At 43.5% G+C, this 15,802-nt stretch overlaps 1 protein-coding gene across 1 annotated transcript in view; it reads left to right on the top strand.

The window, feature by feature from the left end:
* CASR (calcium sensing receptor) overlaps positions 1–15,802 on the top strand; it is a 109,335-nt gene that overhangs the window by 32,247 nt on the left and 61,286 nt on the right. The window contains exon 3 of the mRNA XM_026657406.1: positions 5,617–6,501. Coding sequence (XP_026513191.1) covers positions 5,617–6,501 — 885 coding nt within the window. The remainder of the gene's footprint in view (positions 1–5,616; positions 6,502–15,802) is intronic.

The raw sequence follows: 15,802 nt of genomic DNA, 5'->3' as shown, positions 1-15,802 counted from the left end.
CCTCGATATAACGCGACCCGATATAACACGAATTCGGATATAACGCGGTAAAGCAGCGCTCCGCGGGGGCAGGGCTGCGCACTCCGGCGGATCAAAGCAAGTTCGATATAACGCGGTTTCACCTATAACGCGGTAAGATTTTTTTGGCTCCCGAGGACAGCGTTATATTGGGGTAAAGGTGTAATTGGGCCCCAAGTGCTTCCAAGCCAAAGGAGTTTGTGTAGAGTCTAGTCACTGTTTCTAGCTCTGAGACTCTAGGGCACACTCCCAGGCTCAGGCCTCTTGTCTGCAGCCCTTCTCTGGGATGCTGTTGTCCAGCTGCTCAATAACCTGAAACCAGTCAGTCCTCCTGCCCTCCCAGTTGCTTATATATGCCCTCTCGTCTGTGGACTCTTTGGTTTACTCATTTAATCCCTTCAGGGACAATGTGACAGGAAAGTAAGGAACCCAGGTGTAACAAAGACATTTCTTAATCACAGTGACTTTACTCTTAAAACATTTGACAGTTACAGATTTTTGAAAATAACAAAAATCCTGAGACACAGGGTTCCCCTAGTCAGAGCTTAGCTCACCCATTCTGTGAGCCCGATGTTCATCAGCATTTCAGGCTGGGTGGAGTCCTCCCTGTCCTCTGTCTACTGCAAGTCCTTCCTGTGTGTGGCAGTCATCAGTCCCCTGCACAGAACAGAACTATACTTCTAAATAGGGCCTCCTGCTCTTTGCCAAGTGCTCATACTGTGAAGTTCTATATCCATCAGTTATGCTTGTACCTCTCCCACCCTTGTGGGCCCCTGTGTAGAAAGACCATTATTATTTGTATTACCCTAATGCCTAGGAGCTCTAGTCATGGACCAGGACCCCATTGTGTTAGGTGCTGTACAGACACAGAACAAAAAGACATCCCTGCCCCAAGGAGCTTATAATCAGAGGATAAGACAAGAGACAAGAGATGGATATAGACTGATGGAGGAGTACAAGGAAACAATGAGACAGTATTGGTCAGCATGATAGGCAATGATCTCTCCACAATAACAGTCTAACACAGGGATCAGCAACCTTTCAGAAGTAGTGTGCCGAGTCTTCATTTATTCACTCTAATTTAAGGTTTCGCGTGCCAGTAATACATTTTAACCTTTTTAGAAGGTCTCTTTATATAAGCCTATAATATATAACTAAACTATTGTTGTATGTAAAGTAAATAAGGTTTCAAAATATTTAAGAAGCTTCATTTAAAATTAAATTAAAATGCAGAGCCCCCCCGGAGCGGTGGGCAGGACCTGGGCAGTGTGAGTGCCACTGAAAATCAGCTTGCGCGCCGCCTTCGTCACACGTGCCATAGGTTGCCTACCCCTCGTCTAACAAGTGTTTTGTAGGCATCACAGCACAGAAGAGTTTTGAGGAGGGATTTGAAGGAAAACAATTAAGCAGCTTTGTGGATGGTTAATCGGAGCACGTCCCAAAGTGTGTGGGCAGCATGAGAGAAAGCATGAAGATGTTTGTTTGAAAATTTAACAAGTGGGCAGTGGAGGCTGGCATGAAGGGCCTATCAGAGGCAGGAATCAACTTCTTGATACTGAATGAGGGATGATAGGTGGTGGGGAATAGGCTGTGAAGGCCCTTGAAAGTGAAGACAAGCAACTCATGTTTGATGTGCTAGAGAAAGGGGATCTAGTGGAGGGATGCAAAGGCGAGGGGTGATATGGTCAAAGCAAGGAAAGGCTAGGAAAATGGTCTTTGCAGCAGCATTCTGACCATTCAGAATATGAGTGGGGAAAGACTGGTTTTGTCAAGGCCAGAGGGAAGGATATTTGCAGTAGTTGAGATGTGAGATGAGAGAGCTTGGATGAGACTCTTAGCTGTTTGTGTGGATAAGGAAGGCTGTATCTTAGAGATGTTATGCAGAGAGAATTGGCAACTTCAGATTATTTTTAATTAAAAAAAAACACATAATACAAAGAACCCCCCCCCCCAAAGTTAAGGAATAATTAGACATCATCAGTTCCACTCTGCCAACTTAATAAACACAAACATGTTGAAACTGATTCTTCGCTTGCATCAATTTGACACCAGTGTTACTGATTTACACTGGTATATGTTGTAGCTCTTTGGAGTTGCACAGAGGAACTCGCCTTCTTTGCATCTTAAAAAGTGAACAGAAGGGCAACTCTTGTTCTGCAGTCCTAAAAATAACAGAAAAAAGAGCTCAGCTACTGAGTACCTTATGAGGTGTGCAGGCATGGAACTCCTCTCCTGTGCTCCCTACTCACTTTAGAAGGTGTTATGGAGATGAGAGCCCTGCTACTGGGCACATCCTAAGGTCTTCAAAAGAGGTGCTTCTTTTATGTGCACCTGAGGAGGGGCAGTACTGGGAATATTCTTTGCTAGCCAGGTTCTTTCTTTTCTCTCTCAGAAGAGTTGACTTCTAAAATTTTAAATGCCAGCATTTTAGCATGCAAAATTTTACACATCAACATAAGGCATTTTTTAATGTATTGGCTTTTGCAAAAGAAATAATAAGAAACAATAGTGCTAGAAAAATCACAGGAACACCACTGTGATCCACAAAGCCAGGTTAGGCACCTAGGCTCCCTATGCAATGAATTGGGAAAAATAGGCATCTTCAAATGTCATCCAAAAAAGCCAACACATTACGCAGGGAGCTGCCTAAGCTAGCCAATGGGAATCCAAAGCCTGCCCCTTTCACAGAGATAGGTGTGTATCTCTGCGTGTGATTTGCAATCAGGAGCCCCTCTCCTGGAGTCATAAGTTAGGCACCTGCCTCACTCCACACAAAACAGCAAGTGGTTGTGGAGGTGCCCTCATGCTAGCTTTTAGCCCAGTGGTTAGAGCACTCGCCTAGGATATTAGAGACCCATGATCAGGTCACCCTTCTACCTAAGGAGGAGAAAGAATTTGAACCTCTCAGGTGCATGCTCTAGCTGCTCAGGTATGGATATTCTGATGTGGGACTTGCTCAGTCTCTCCTGTTGAAGTTGTTCCACTGTGTATAAATAATTAGAGAGTCATTGGAACAGGGGACACCAGGTCTCCCAGCTCAGTGCCCTAGCTACCAGGCTACAGAGTCATTCTCTTTCTCTCCTCTAGCCCAATGACTCTTTAAGTATTTATCCGTGTCAAGGCTGCTTCCCCACTTTGAACTTAGGGGTACAAATGTGGGGGCCTGCATGAAAACTTCTAAGCTTAACTACCAGCTAAGATCTGGTCCGCTGCCACCACTCCCAAAGTGCTAATTCCCTTCCCTGGGTAGCCTTGAGAGACTCTTCACCAATTCCCTGGTGGATCAAGATCCAAACCCCTTAGATCTTAAAACAAGGAAAATTAATCAGGTTCTTAAAAAGAAGGCTTTTAATTAAAGAAAAAGGTAAAAATCATCTCTGTAAAATCAGGAGGGAAAATAACTTTACAGGGTAATCAAACTTAAAGAGCCCAGAGGACCCCCCTCTAGCCTTAGGTTCAAAGTTACAGCAAACAGAGATAAACACTCTAGTAAAAGGTACATTTACAAGTTGAGAAAACAAAGATAAAAACTAACACGCCTTGCCTGGCTGTTTACTTACAAGTTTGAAATATGAGAGACTTGTTCAGAAAGATTTGGAGAGCCTGGATTGATGTCTGGTCCCTCTCAGTCCCAAGAGCGAACCACCCCCCAAACAAAGAGCACAAAACAAAAGCCTTCCCCCCACCAAGATTTGAAAGTATCTTGTCCCCTTATTGATCCTTTGGGTCAGGTGTCAGCCAGGTTACCTGAGCTTCTTAACCCTTTACAGGTAAAAGGATTTTTGGAGTCTCTGGCCAGGAGGGATTTTATAGTATTGTACCCAGGAGGGCTGTTACCCTTCCCTTTATAGTTATGACATACAGAATCATTCTCTTTCTCTCCTCTAGCCCAATGACTCTTTAAGTATTTATCTGCAATGGAACAGCTTCAACAGAAGAGATTGAGAAAACCCTTGCCTCAAAATATCTCAGTGTTTAGTGCACTCTCCTGAGCAGTGGGAGACCCCTGTTCAAATCATTTTGCCCCCTTAGGCAGGGATGGGGGAGTTGAACCTGGGACTCCCACATCCCAGGTGAGCACTCTAACCATTTGGTTAAAAGTTATAAGGTGGGCACCACCACCACCTCATGCCCTTTTTCTGCCAAATTTTGAATGGGACCTGATCCGGTAGGTGGCCTCTGAGCATGCCTGTCAGATCAGGCCCACATGCAAGATAAGTGCTCTTCTACCTGTCTCCCCAGTTCATGGATTGCTCTGGGGCTTAGGCAGGAGATTGGTGTCTGGACACCTTGAGTGAGGCATGTCCAGAGGCAGGCACCTAAGGAACTTTTACTGCAAAAACTTAGACACTGAATGAGCTTAGGCATCTACAGCATATGGCAGGAGTTTTGTGGATCACAGTGAAGCCTAAAACTGGGATTTAGGATCCTAAACCACAGTCTTATTTGACTAAGTCTGGGCTTTAGGTGCTTATGCACCTTTGTGGACCTGGGCTTTTGTTCTTAAATTCTTTTAGATGAATAAAATCAGATTTTATGTGTTTTTTTCATCTTTCAAAGTCTGAAATGCTAAAGCAAAGCCATTTGTACATTAGAAGGAGTCCTCAGAAAAATTAAACATCAGTCCTGAAATTTCAGAGGAGTAATTTTAACTCTTTCAAATCCCTATACTAGTCAGTGCTGTTTCTTCTAAGTTTCTAGAAGATTTAATCTATCCCCTAAGAGTAAGTGGTACAAATTTGGTTAGGAAAAAACATTTGTTTGCAGCCTTAACAAAGAAATTGAAATTCCACTTTAATTGTAAAACTCAATGCACTGTGACCATGGATTCACTAACTATGCCTTCATAATTACTACACTGCTGATTTTTTGAGTTTGACCATGGATATTTTGAGTTTACATAAACTATTTAATACTACCCACAGGTCCATATCATTTCTGGTTTCTCACACACCTCTTGCACCTAGACTGAAATAATAGTTGGCGACGGTATCGCATGGAGATTTGTTGGCTCATAGCTACGTCTGTGTAATGGAATGCAAGGAGAAGGGAGTGGGGGAAGGACTTCAGTGTGGTGTAGTTGAGGTTGTGATGATAATGAAAGTCTGTAGATATCACATTCAGGGAGGGACCGTTTGTATTTTACCTGAACTGATGTATACATTCTTAGTTTACTCTAATGACAAGTTCTTGTTTTTTCAGATTTGGCAAGAAGTGCAGAAGCTTGCTTGTGTGATCCACCAGTGGCACACATCTCTGTCCATTTCCCCAAGTCTGTGTGTCTATGTGTTTCTGCCCCATTTCCCCAGATCTCTGACCCATGAGATGTACATATGTATGCCCCACTTATCTAGCTCTGGGACACACTGAGCACACATGTTTCTGCAAGTCATTTATTACCACAAGAACATACCCAAATTTCAGTTTCCATCTGAAAATGTAATTTCAGGCACTGTAAATGCCCAAGAGTAAGTGGCTGGCTGAGCATCGCCATCTCAGATTACGCATCTAGATGGTGACCCTAAAACAAGACTAGGCAATTTATCTCCACACAGCTTACTTAATGAGCCATATTGCTTGCTCTCTGTCCTCCTACAGGTCAGTTATGCCTCATCCAGCCGACTGTTGAGCAACAAAAACCAATTCAAGTCTTTCCTCCGCACGATCCCTAATGATGAGCACCAGGCCACTGCAATGGCAGATATCATTGAGTACTTCCGGTGGAACTGGGTGGGAACAATTGCAGCTGATGATGACTATGGTCGGCCAGGGATTGAGAAGTTCCGGGAGGAGGCAGAGGAAAGGGACATCTGCATTGATTTCAGTGAGCTCATTTCCCAGTACTCAGTGGAGGAGGAGATCCAGCATGTGGTGGAGGTCATCCATAACTCCTCTGCTAAAGTGATTGTTGTCTTCTCCAGTGGACCGGACCTGGAACCCCTCATCAAGGAGATAGTCAGGCGTAACATAACTGGCAAGATCTGGCTGGCAAGTGAGGCTTGGGCCAGCTCTTCCCTGATAGCCATGCCAGAGTTCTTCCATGTCATTGGAGGTACCATTGGGTTTGCACTGAAGGCAGGGCAGATCCCGGGCTTTCGTGAGTTTCTACAGAAAGTGCATCCCAAGAAATCTACCAACAATGGCTTTGCCAAGGAGTTTTGGGAGGAGACCTTTAACTGCTACCTCCCGGAAGGGTCCAATAAGAATCACCCAGCTTCAGCCTCTTTCCACAAGGGCCACGAAGAAGGAAGTGGAGTTAGAAATAGCACAGCTGCCTTCCGACCCCCATGCACAGGGGAGGAGAACATCACCAATGTAGAGACGCCATACATGGACTATACACACCTGCGGATATCTTATAATGTGTACTTGGCAGTGTACTCCATTGCTCATGCTTTGCAGGATATATACACATGTACCCCCGGAAAAGGCCTCTTCACCAATGGATCATGTGCAGACATTAAGAAGGTTGAGGCATGGCAGGTAAGTCTTACTTTCAGTATAAAGCATGCCTGTGTGTGTATATCCATAAAATAGAGACCAAACTGGACAGGATCTCCCCCTTGCTATCCTTGCCTATGGTATATGTTTGCATATGGTATATAGTTAGTAAACATGGTTGTTGGAACCCCACTGTGCCCGTGTAGTTACATCATATGACATTTACTGTGTAAAAGTATGTTTTAAAACAAACAAGACTATTGTTTCAGATGTGGTTGCACAATGGCAGGCAGATTTGGTGGTTATGTGTCAGGTCTCCGTACGCAACTGTGTTTTTTAAGCTTAAGCGATAGGCATTCTATCTAAATACTCCTGGGCCTTACGTCTGAAAGGTAAGACAGGTGGTCAAGTATCAAAGGGCTTTAAAACTATTTTCAGCAAAGGTCACATGCCTCAAAAGTTACAAACTGATTGGGGAAAAGAATTTTTAAACAAACTTTAAAGCAAATTGTTCAACCAACGTCCATTTTGTTAATAATAATGCAGGTAAATCTGACGGCTCAGAGCAGAAACATAGAGCTGTTGGGTCATCTACACAGCAACCTGTTTTTTTCAAGAAAAATTCTGTTGAATGGTGTGGACGTGAAAATTAAATTCACACCTAATGAAGATTCCTTCTGCTTCATGGACGATGCAGATGAAGGATTTAAACTATGGGTTGTATCAGCGTCCCTTTTTGTGAAGAAAGTGTGGGTGGCTCCTGATGTCCAGGAGGTCCTGCTTACTGCTAATGCTAAATACCCTGTGGACACTGTGGGGGGATGAAAGTATTTAGCATCTTTGCAGGTAGCAGGGTCAGTAACCGGGGTAAACCTGTTCTTGGAGGAGTTACCCAAATTGCTTGTCCTTAGGTTTGCAGATAATGATGCCTTAGTGGGAAATTACATTAAAAACCCATTCACTTTAAACTTTATTATATTAATTTTGCGGCCTTTTATGTGGATGGTGAACAGATACCAGCTAAGCCTCTGCAACCAGACTCCAAGGCCTTGAACAGTATGAGAGGGTACCTGAATCTGGTAAAAATGACTGGTAAACACATGAATGATTGTGCACTGTTAATCAATCAAGAGGAGTTTGCTAGGGTTACACCTTGTTTGCTTTTGAACTGTTACCGGACCAAGAATGTGCTGATCACTGTTCCCTGATTAAAATTAGGAACCTGGGAGCAGAAATACATTTTTCAAAGGCTTTGACATTCACAATCAACCAGATCATTTATGGTTTTTTTTGATAACATCATAGAGATAAATCAGAGGACACATGTTCTGTTTGACTACATGTGAATATGGACACCCTATAGTTAACACATGTTTTATTCATGGACCCTTACAGGAAAGAGGATTTCTTAAATGTGCCCTCTTGTGACTGGCTCCCCGGAGGCAGGCTGTCTCAGAGACCCCTAAATTTGATGATCACTCCCCCCCCCCCCCCCACACACACACACAACTAACTGGGTGAACACTGACTTGCCTTACAGCTGGTGGAGTGTGGCTGCGGAGAATTTTTTGATTCAGATGGACACCCTCCACACACAGCGTTTCCTTTCCTAGAAACATTATGAAGTTATAAACAACAAAGGCTGATGACACTGTATTTTACTCGAGACATTTACAAGACCCAGCTCTATCGCCTGTAGCTATCATTATGTGTTTTTCTTACACCACCGTAGCGAGGGTTTAACTTTTGAACAGATTTTAAAGCTGTATTCTAATAACTTAATACAAATGATGATGAATTTTGTAAAAAATGAAAAAACATTAAATTTTGCGCATCTAGGCCTGCTCAAAACATGTTTCGACAAGCCCAGATGTGTTTCTTGCAAGGACTTTCATAATCATGGTTCTCAATAAAGTGCCCTCTTGAGGGTTTAAAGACAATCACTGTCTGGTGGGTTTTTTGTTTTGGCTTCTTACACATGCCAAAACAGAGAAATCACATACAGAGATTCCGATTTTTGAAAAGTACAGAAATTTTTTAATTTAAGACAAAACATTATCATGATTTTAAAATTACTTTCTAAAGCATGAAAAACATTACACACTGAGACATTCAGGACTTTTAGCCGCTTTTTAGGAGGAGGCAAAAAAAGGATGTGTTGCTGGAGTTTCTCGGTCAAATCCTGTTTGTGTAGTAGAGGCCTTCAGGTGTGCCAAAAGATCTCTGTTGGCGGCATTGCCCATGACAGAAAATGGGACGTTCAGCTCTGCCATGGCATTCATAACTATACCCCGACCTTTCGGTGTATGTCTGGTAGGAATGGGATGTGTCCGGTGGCAGCCCTGACTAAACTGAGCATATTAGAACCATTAACAACTGTGCCTTTGTACACAAAAGCCCCTTTAGCGTTCCATGAAGAAATATTATTCTAGCCCAGCTTATCTAGCAATGCTACTGCATTTTTCTTATAACGTTTATTCACATTATCCAACACCTACTGAGCAACAGAGTCAGAATTCTCTTTTTATTTTTGTGGGTTTGGGAATCATGCTCTGCTCCTGTTCTGATAAAAACAGACTTATATTCCTTTTATCCACATGTATCCTTTATGTATCATGTACAATGGGTATCTTTGAAACACAGTGGTGTAAAGTTTAGTCTTTTCATATTCAGCTATATCAAGCCTTTGGAGAATAGCCTTCATTTCAGCATCCAGTAAGCAAGTTGCTATTTTCTTCAGCCGATGGGGGATCCCTTAATTGCTCCAGCTGATGGCTAGGCACCAGGAAATTTTTTCTGCATACTTCATTATTGATTTGTCAAAAGCATTTGTGAAATGCTCAGGGAGATTAGAAAGGCTATTAAAATAAAAAACTCAATAATAATAATGTGGGATTTCAGTTATCCCCATATTGACTGGGTACACGTCACCTCAGGACAGGATGCAGAGATAAAGTTTCTTGACACCTTAAATGATGGCTTCTTGGAGCAGCTGGTCCTGGAACCCACCAGAGGAGAGGCAATTCTTGATCTAGTCCTAAGTGGAGCCCAGGATCTGGTCCAAGAGGTGAATATAGCTGGACCGCTTGGTAATAGTGACCATAATATAATTAAATTTAATATCCCTGTGGCAGGAAAAACACCACAGTGGCCCAACACTGCATTTCATTTAACTTAATAGCATAGCAATAGCATTTAATTTCAGAAAGGGGAACTACACAAAAATGAGGAGGTTAGTTAAACAGAAATTAAAGGGGAAAGTGCCAAAAGTGAAATCTCTGCAAGCTGCATAGAAACTTTTTAAAGACACCATAATAGAGGCTCAACTTAAATGTATACCCCAAATTAAAAAACATTGTAAGAGAACCAAAAAAGAGCCACTGTGGCTAAACAACAAAGTAAAAGAAGCAGTGAGAGGCAAAAAGGCATCCTTTAAAAAGTGGAAGTTAAATCCTAGTGAGGAAAATAGAAAGGAGCATAAACATTGGCAAATGAAGTGTAAAAATTAGGAAGACCAAAAAAGGATTTGAGGAACAGTTAGCTCAGGGGTCGGCAACGTTTGGCACGCGGCTCGCCAGGGTAAGCACCCTGGCGGGCCGGGCCAGTTTTATTTACCTGCTGACGCAGCAGGTTCGGCTGATCGCGGCCCCCACTGGCCGCGGTTCGCCGTCCCAGACCAATGGGGGCGGCGGGAAGCGGCGCTGGCGAGGGATGTGCTGGCCGCGGCTTCTCACCGCCCCCATTGGCCCGGGATGGCGAACCGCGGCCAGTGGGGGCCGCAATCGGCCAAACCTGCCACGTCAGCAGGTAAATAAAACTGGCCCGGCCCGCCAGGGTGCTTACCCTGGCGAGCTGCGTGCCAAACGTTGCCGACCCCTGAGTTAGCCAAAGACTCAAAAAGTAATAGCAATTTTTTTTTAAGTACATCAGAAGCAGGAAGCCTATTCAACATATTCATTAATGATCTGGGAAAAGGGGTAAACGGTGAGGTGGCAAAATTTGCAGATGATACAAAATTACTAAAGATAGTTAAGACCCAGGCAGACTGCGGAGAGCTATAAACGTTCTCTCAAAACTGGGTGACTGGGCAACAAAATGGCAGATGAAATTTAGTGTTGATAAATACAAAGTAATGCACATTGGAAAGCATAATCCAAACTATACATATAAAATGATGGGGTCTAAATTAGCTGTTACCGCTCAAGAAAGAGATCTTGACGTTATTGTGGATAGTTCTCTGAAAACATCCACTCAATGTGCAGCGGCAGTCAAAAAAGTGAACAGAAAGCTGGGAATAATTAAGAAAGGGATAGATCAGGGGTCGGCAACCTTTCAGAAGTGGTGTGCCGAATCTTCATTTATTCACTCTAATTTAAGGTTTTGCATGCCAGTAATAAGAATCCATGCGATCCATGCTGAGCTGCGCCCCCTCTTGGCCCTGTCTGCACCCCTCACTGCCCCAGGCTGGGGCCAGAGGGCCACAGCTGGTGGCGGCTGCGGAGCCTCGGGCCGAGGCCAGGAGCAGAGCCCTGGGCCGGGACCCCAGTCCGGCAGCGGAGCCCCCGGGACCAGTGGCCGTGACCCGGGGCTGGCAGCAGGCTGAGCGAGGCCGGCGGACGGAACCCCGGCTGGCAGAGGGCTGGCGGACAGTACCCCAGGCCGGCAGCAGAGGCCCCGGGAGGCAGGACCCGGGCAGTGTGAGTGCCACTGAAAATCAGCTCATGTGCCGCCTTTGGCACACGTGCCATAGATTGCCTACCCCTGGGATAGGACAGAAAATATCATGACAGGTTTCAGAGTAGCAGCCGTGTTAGTCTGTATCCGCAAAACGAATAGGAGTACTTGTGGCACCTTAGAGACTAACAAATTTATTAGAGCATAAGCTTTCGTGGGCTACAACCCCTCTGGTGACTCAGGGAATAGAAAACTATTCATCCAGTGGCCAGTATATTTGCCTTCTACCAGACTCCTGCACCCAACTGGTCTGGGTCTGTCACTGTAACCATAAGGTATTTTGGTAGCATCCTCAAAAGCTTCTAGAAAGAATTAGGCCTTCCTGAGGTACATTTGCTGAGCAAGTGTAGCAATTCGTAATTTATCCCTGAGAGCCACCACCATCCCATAGGCCATAAGGGCCAGATCCCACATCCTCATTCTCTGACATGTCAGTTTGAGAGCCTCCACTTGGGGGCTTCTCTTTTTGTTTTTTTGTTTTCTCCTCATCACCTCTTTTGCCTTTTAATTTTTTTTTTTACAAAAACCTTGGATGTAACTTTTTGGCAGCAGTCTGTTTATCCCCCAAATGCTGACCCCCATTCCCTTTGTTTCCCCAGCAACTACCCCGTGCAACCCTGTTCTTAACCTTAACGCTGCCCCCTCTCAAACTCTTTGCAGTCCCTTTTGCATTCAGCCCCCTTTTATGCTCCTTTTTCTGCACAACCTTGTTACTCACGCCTAGGCATGTTTGTTTAGAGCTACAGGTTAACCCTTGAAAAACTTTCACATTTTTTAAAGCCTTATGTATGTCTTTTGCCCTCTGGAGATCCTGTGTGGCAACCCCCAAGACAAAGCCATCTGTCACTCATCTCTTCAAAGAACCATAATTTTCACAAAGAGCTTTAACAAATTTGTCATTAACCCTAAAGAGAGACCATATTTCACCAACAATATCAGATATTTCACAAGAAAACATTTTGGTAGTGTGTGAACTTTCAGTCCTTGTTTTTTTTATTCACACCCCCTAAAGCACATGCTCTGGGTTTGTGTTTTCATTCACAGTTTTTTCAGGGCTTAGTATGGAACTGGAGGTGTGTTTCCACTGTCGCTTTTAACCAATGTTTTTTGCTTTGTCATTTAACTTGATGTATCTGAGCATTAGGCTGTCTTGATGCTGTCTCTGTGGTCTTCTGCTGCTTTGTGGTGTCATTGTTGCTAAAGATGTCAGAGCATATTCTGACTATGGTATCATCAGGAAAGTATACAGGCCTCTCTGTCTCCAATACATCTGCTTCAATATATTGCTTTGTTTCAAACAAAACTTCAATGTCTGTTACCAGATTGTTTTGATCACTGTTGCTCTTAACTAATAGACATGTGGAATTTATGCATCCCTCCCTGAACATTCCCTTTTGATGTCTCTGGGTGAGAAACTGTCTTTACTTAAGTATTACAGTAGAACCTCAGAGTTAAGAACACCTTGGGAATGGAGGTTGTTCATAACTCTGAAATGTTGGTAACTCTGAACAAAACATTATGTTTACCCAAATCTGAATATTCATCAACACTGTTTACTGATACTTTTGCAAACCATAATATCTTATTCTGTTGTAATGCTAAGGACCTGGGGCATCTGTTTACACATTTGCTGAAGGCAATAGGCCACATCCCAGGAAATTTCAAAAAATAGATTTGATTAAACCAGGAACCCCTAGTCATATTGATGGACTTGTGTCAGTCAGCTGTCTTGTTCTCAAGACATGGTTTGAGATATATAGCTATAAAACATGATCGTTTTTTGCTTTATTTTAAACACAGTGGTTTTTTTCGACCTGAATTGGCTACAAACATTCCATCTTTTTGTTGTAAAATAGGCCTTTTTTTAAAGAAAGAAAGAAACAATAGCTAGGGTCTCAGAAGCTCCTTTTTTTAAAAATCCCCCTTGAAAGCTCCTTTGGGGATCCTTCAAAAACCCCATTTTATTTAAGGCCTCACACAGGCTTTGTAACAGAAACACAGATATGGTCAAATACCTTTTCAATAGATATTTTCATTTTCAGATGACACATTTTATTATATTTTATATCACATTTGTCCCATCACCATTCTCTAACTTAATCCTTTTAGATTTCTTACAATAGTCTTTTTCCTAAGCAGAGTTCTGTAACTTTCTGTACAGATCAGGTGGTCAGTATAATGTAATAAATGGATATCCTTCAGTTTGGTAATTTTGTTTAAATACTGCCAGAATCTCTAGCAGTTTGCACAGCATTTACCAAGACCACCCTTAGTGCTAAATTTTCTTAGGTTAAGCACAGACATTGCATTGCATTGCATAACCTATGGCAATAACTGTGTTTAATAAGCTTTCCAAACACAGGTCAGCACAGAGGTCCCAGAGCTTGCAGTTTATATCCTCTGAAGTCTAGTTGACACAGTCATGATGCCGTTGGCCTCGTGTGTCTATAACACAGCCCTCACCATCTTCAAAAACCTTCTCCCTAAGACAATAATTAAGGACAGCATCAACAGAAATGCATAGAATAAACTGCTAAATTCTTTTACACTCCCGACGTGCCATGGATGCCATTAGCTGTATGCCTAGTGCCTTCCATAAAGCCAGATAGCTGTCATCCTCTTCATGGTTGATGTCCTCTTGAACAATTTGTCTTGCTGCTGAGCAACAAGTTTGCCCTGATTCATCTTTGTTCTCTGATGCAACATTGTTCAGGGTCTCCCGGTCCTCTAGAAAGATGTCATCAAGCTGTTGAAAATTTTTCAGAACAGAAACAGGTGTAAGTCCCCTGTTTTAGATTTACACAACCTCAGGTCAGATCCTACTACATTACACCCCCCTTGACCTCCACTTTTTAGAACCTGTTTACCTAAGCAACATCTCCTCAGTTCACCTTATCCAATGGTGTCGCTGAAGAGGCCTTGTCACCTTCCCCCACGGATTCAGACATCGGATGGGCATCACGGTAGTCAGTCTGGCTCACGATCACATGGATCTCGGTGTCAGGTTCTGCCATATTGGGCAATAGTTGGGCAAAAGGGCTCCATTCGGCCATTCTCTCCTCCTCAGAACTGTCTTTAATATTGCACTTCCTTCAGGTGACCGAGCACTCTCAGAGCTAAAATAAATGCCATAGTTCTCACAGGGGTGATGAAGACTGCCATTCCTTTCACCATTTCCACAATTTCTGAAAACATGTTCTTGAAACATATGGCCTCTTCACCACAGCGAGGGGCTTCCAGGGATGGTGCTGCTGACCAGCCAATCACTAAACTCCAGATGGTGGAGTTTCCAGCTACACACTTGTGCTATAGCTATTCTGATTGGTACACAGTTCCCATCTGGGATGTCCTACAGGGCTAGAACCTGTGTTGATTGGTAGAGTGTAGTTGGAGGAGTTCTTAGAGCAGTGGTTCTCAAACTTTTGTACTGGTGACCACTTTCACATAGAAAGCCTCAGAGTGTGACCCCTCCTTATAAATTAAAAACACTTTTTATATATTTAGCACCATTATAAATGCTGGAGGCAAAGCAGGGTTTGGGGTAGAGCTAACAGCTCGTGACCCCCAATGTAAGAACCTTGTGACCCCCTGAGGGGGCCCGACCCACAGTTTGAGAACCCCTGTCTTAGAGGGAGCACACAACCCTCTTCCGGATGGGTCACCCAACCCCTAAACTTTCCCTAATTGGTCACTCCCACTCTTGGGGATGTCCTAGGGCACTGGAACACACTCCAATTGGTAAGGGACGATGATAGAAGTTCTTAGAGGGGTCACATGACCCTGTCCAGATGGGTCACATGACCTCTCCAGTCTTGGGAAGGATCTATGGTGCTGAAATCCCCTCTGATTGGTAGATGGTGGTGAGAAAATTTTTTAGAGGGGTTATTTGACACCCCTTGCTTCTGGCCATATTCCAGACTCTATCCTGGAAGTAATACAATGGCAGGGAGGTTCTTATGGGGCAGAGGTGGGGCTTTATGGGGTTAGGGGATGGGGTCAGTTTGAGTGATGTTTTACCCTTACATTTTTACTGTCTCATATATATTGACTGGAACTGGAGGAGTATATGATTACTAACAGTATAACTGATTAGAAACAGGGAGGAGATTTACTGAGTGTAATGGGGCTAATGCTGCTTAGCTTAACTAAACTAGAAGAGAAAACATTTACTGAGAATGTGGAAATTCTAGAAAATTGCCTATCCCTAAATGGAGTCAAAAAGAAAATCAAACAATTTCTGAATATGTGACTGGATTAAGGAAATTAACAGAGCACTGCCTGTTCGGAGAGAATTGAAATGGTTCCTTAAGGGACCAGTTGGTTTGTCATAAGCAAAATGAAACAATCCAAAACCAGTTATTGACGGATTAATTTGATGCTAAAGCATGAATTAGAAAATGCTGTATCAGTGGAGATAGCTATTAAAGACTCCAGGAAGCTGCAACATCATCATGTGATCTGTAACAAATAAACTGGTAGTCAAGCAGAAGGCACCACATGTCATCACTGACTGCTTTCATTGTGGGAAACAGTCTCACCAGGGCCGGCTCTAACTTTTTTGCCGCCCCAAGCAGCAAAAAAAAGGGCCGCCCTGCCGTAACACCCCCCC

Source organism: Terrapene carolina, unplaced genomic scaffold (genome assembly GCF_002925995.2).
Source record: "Terrapene carolina triunguis isolate 2854851 unplaced genomic scaffold, T_m_triunguis-2.0 Scaffold242, whole genome shotgun sequence".
In the NCBI taxonomy this organism is placed as follows: Eukaryota; Metazoa; Chordata; order Testudines; family Emydidae; genus Terrapene; species Terrapene triunguis.
The sequence above is the reverse complement of the archived record's forward strand: the minus strand, read 5'-3'. Positions and strand labels throughout refer to the sequence as shown.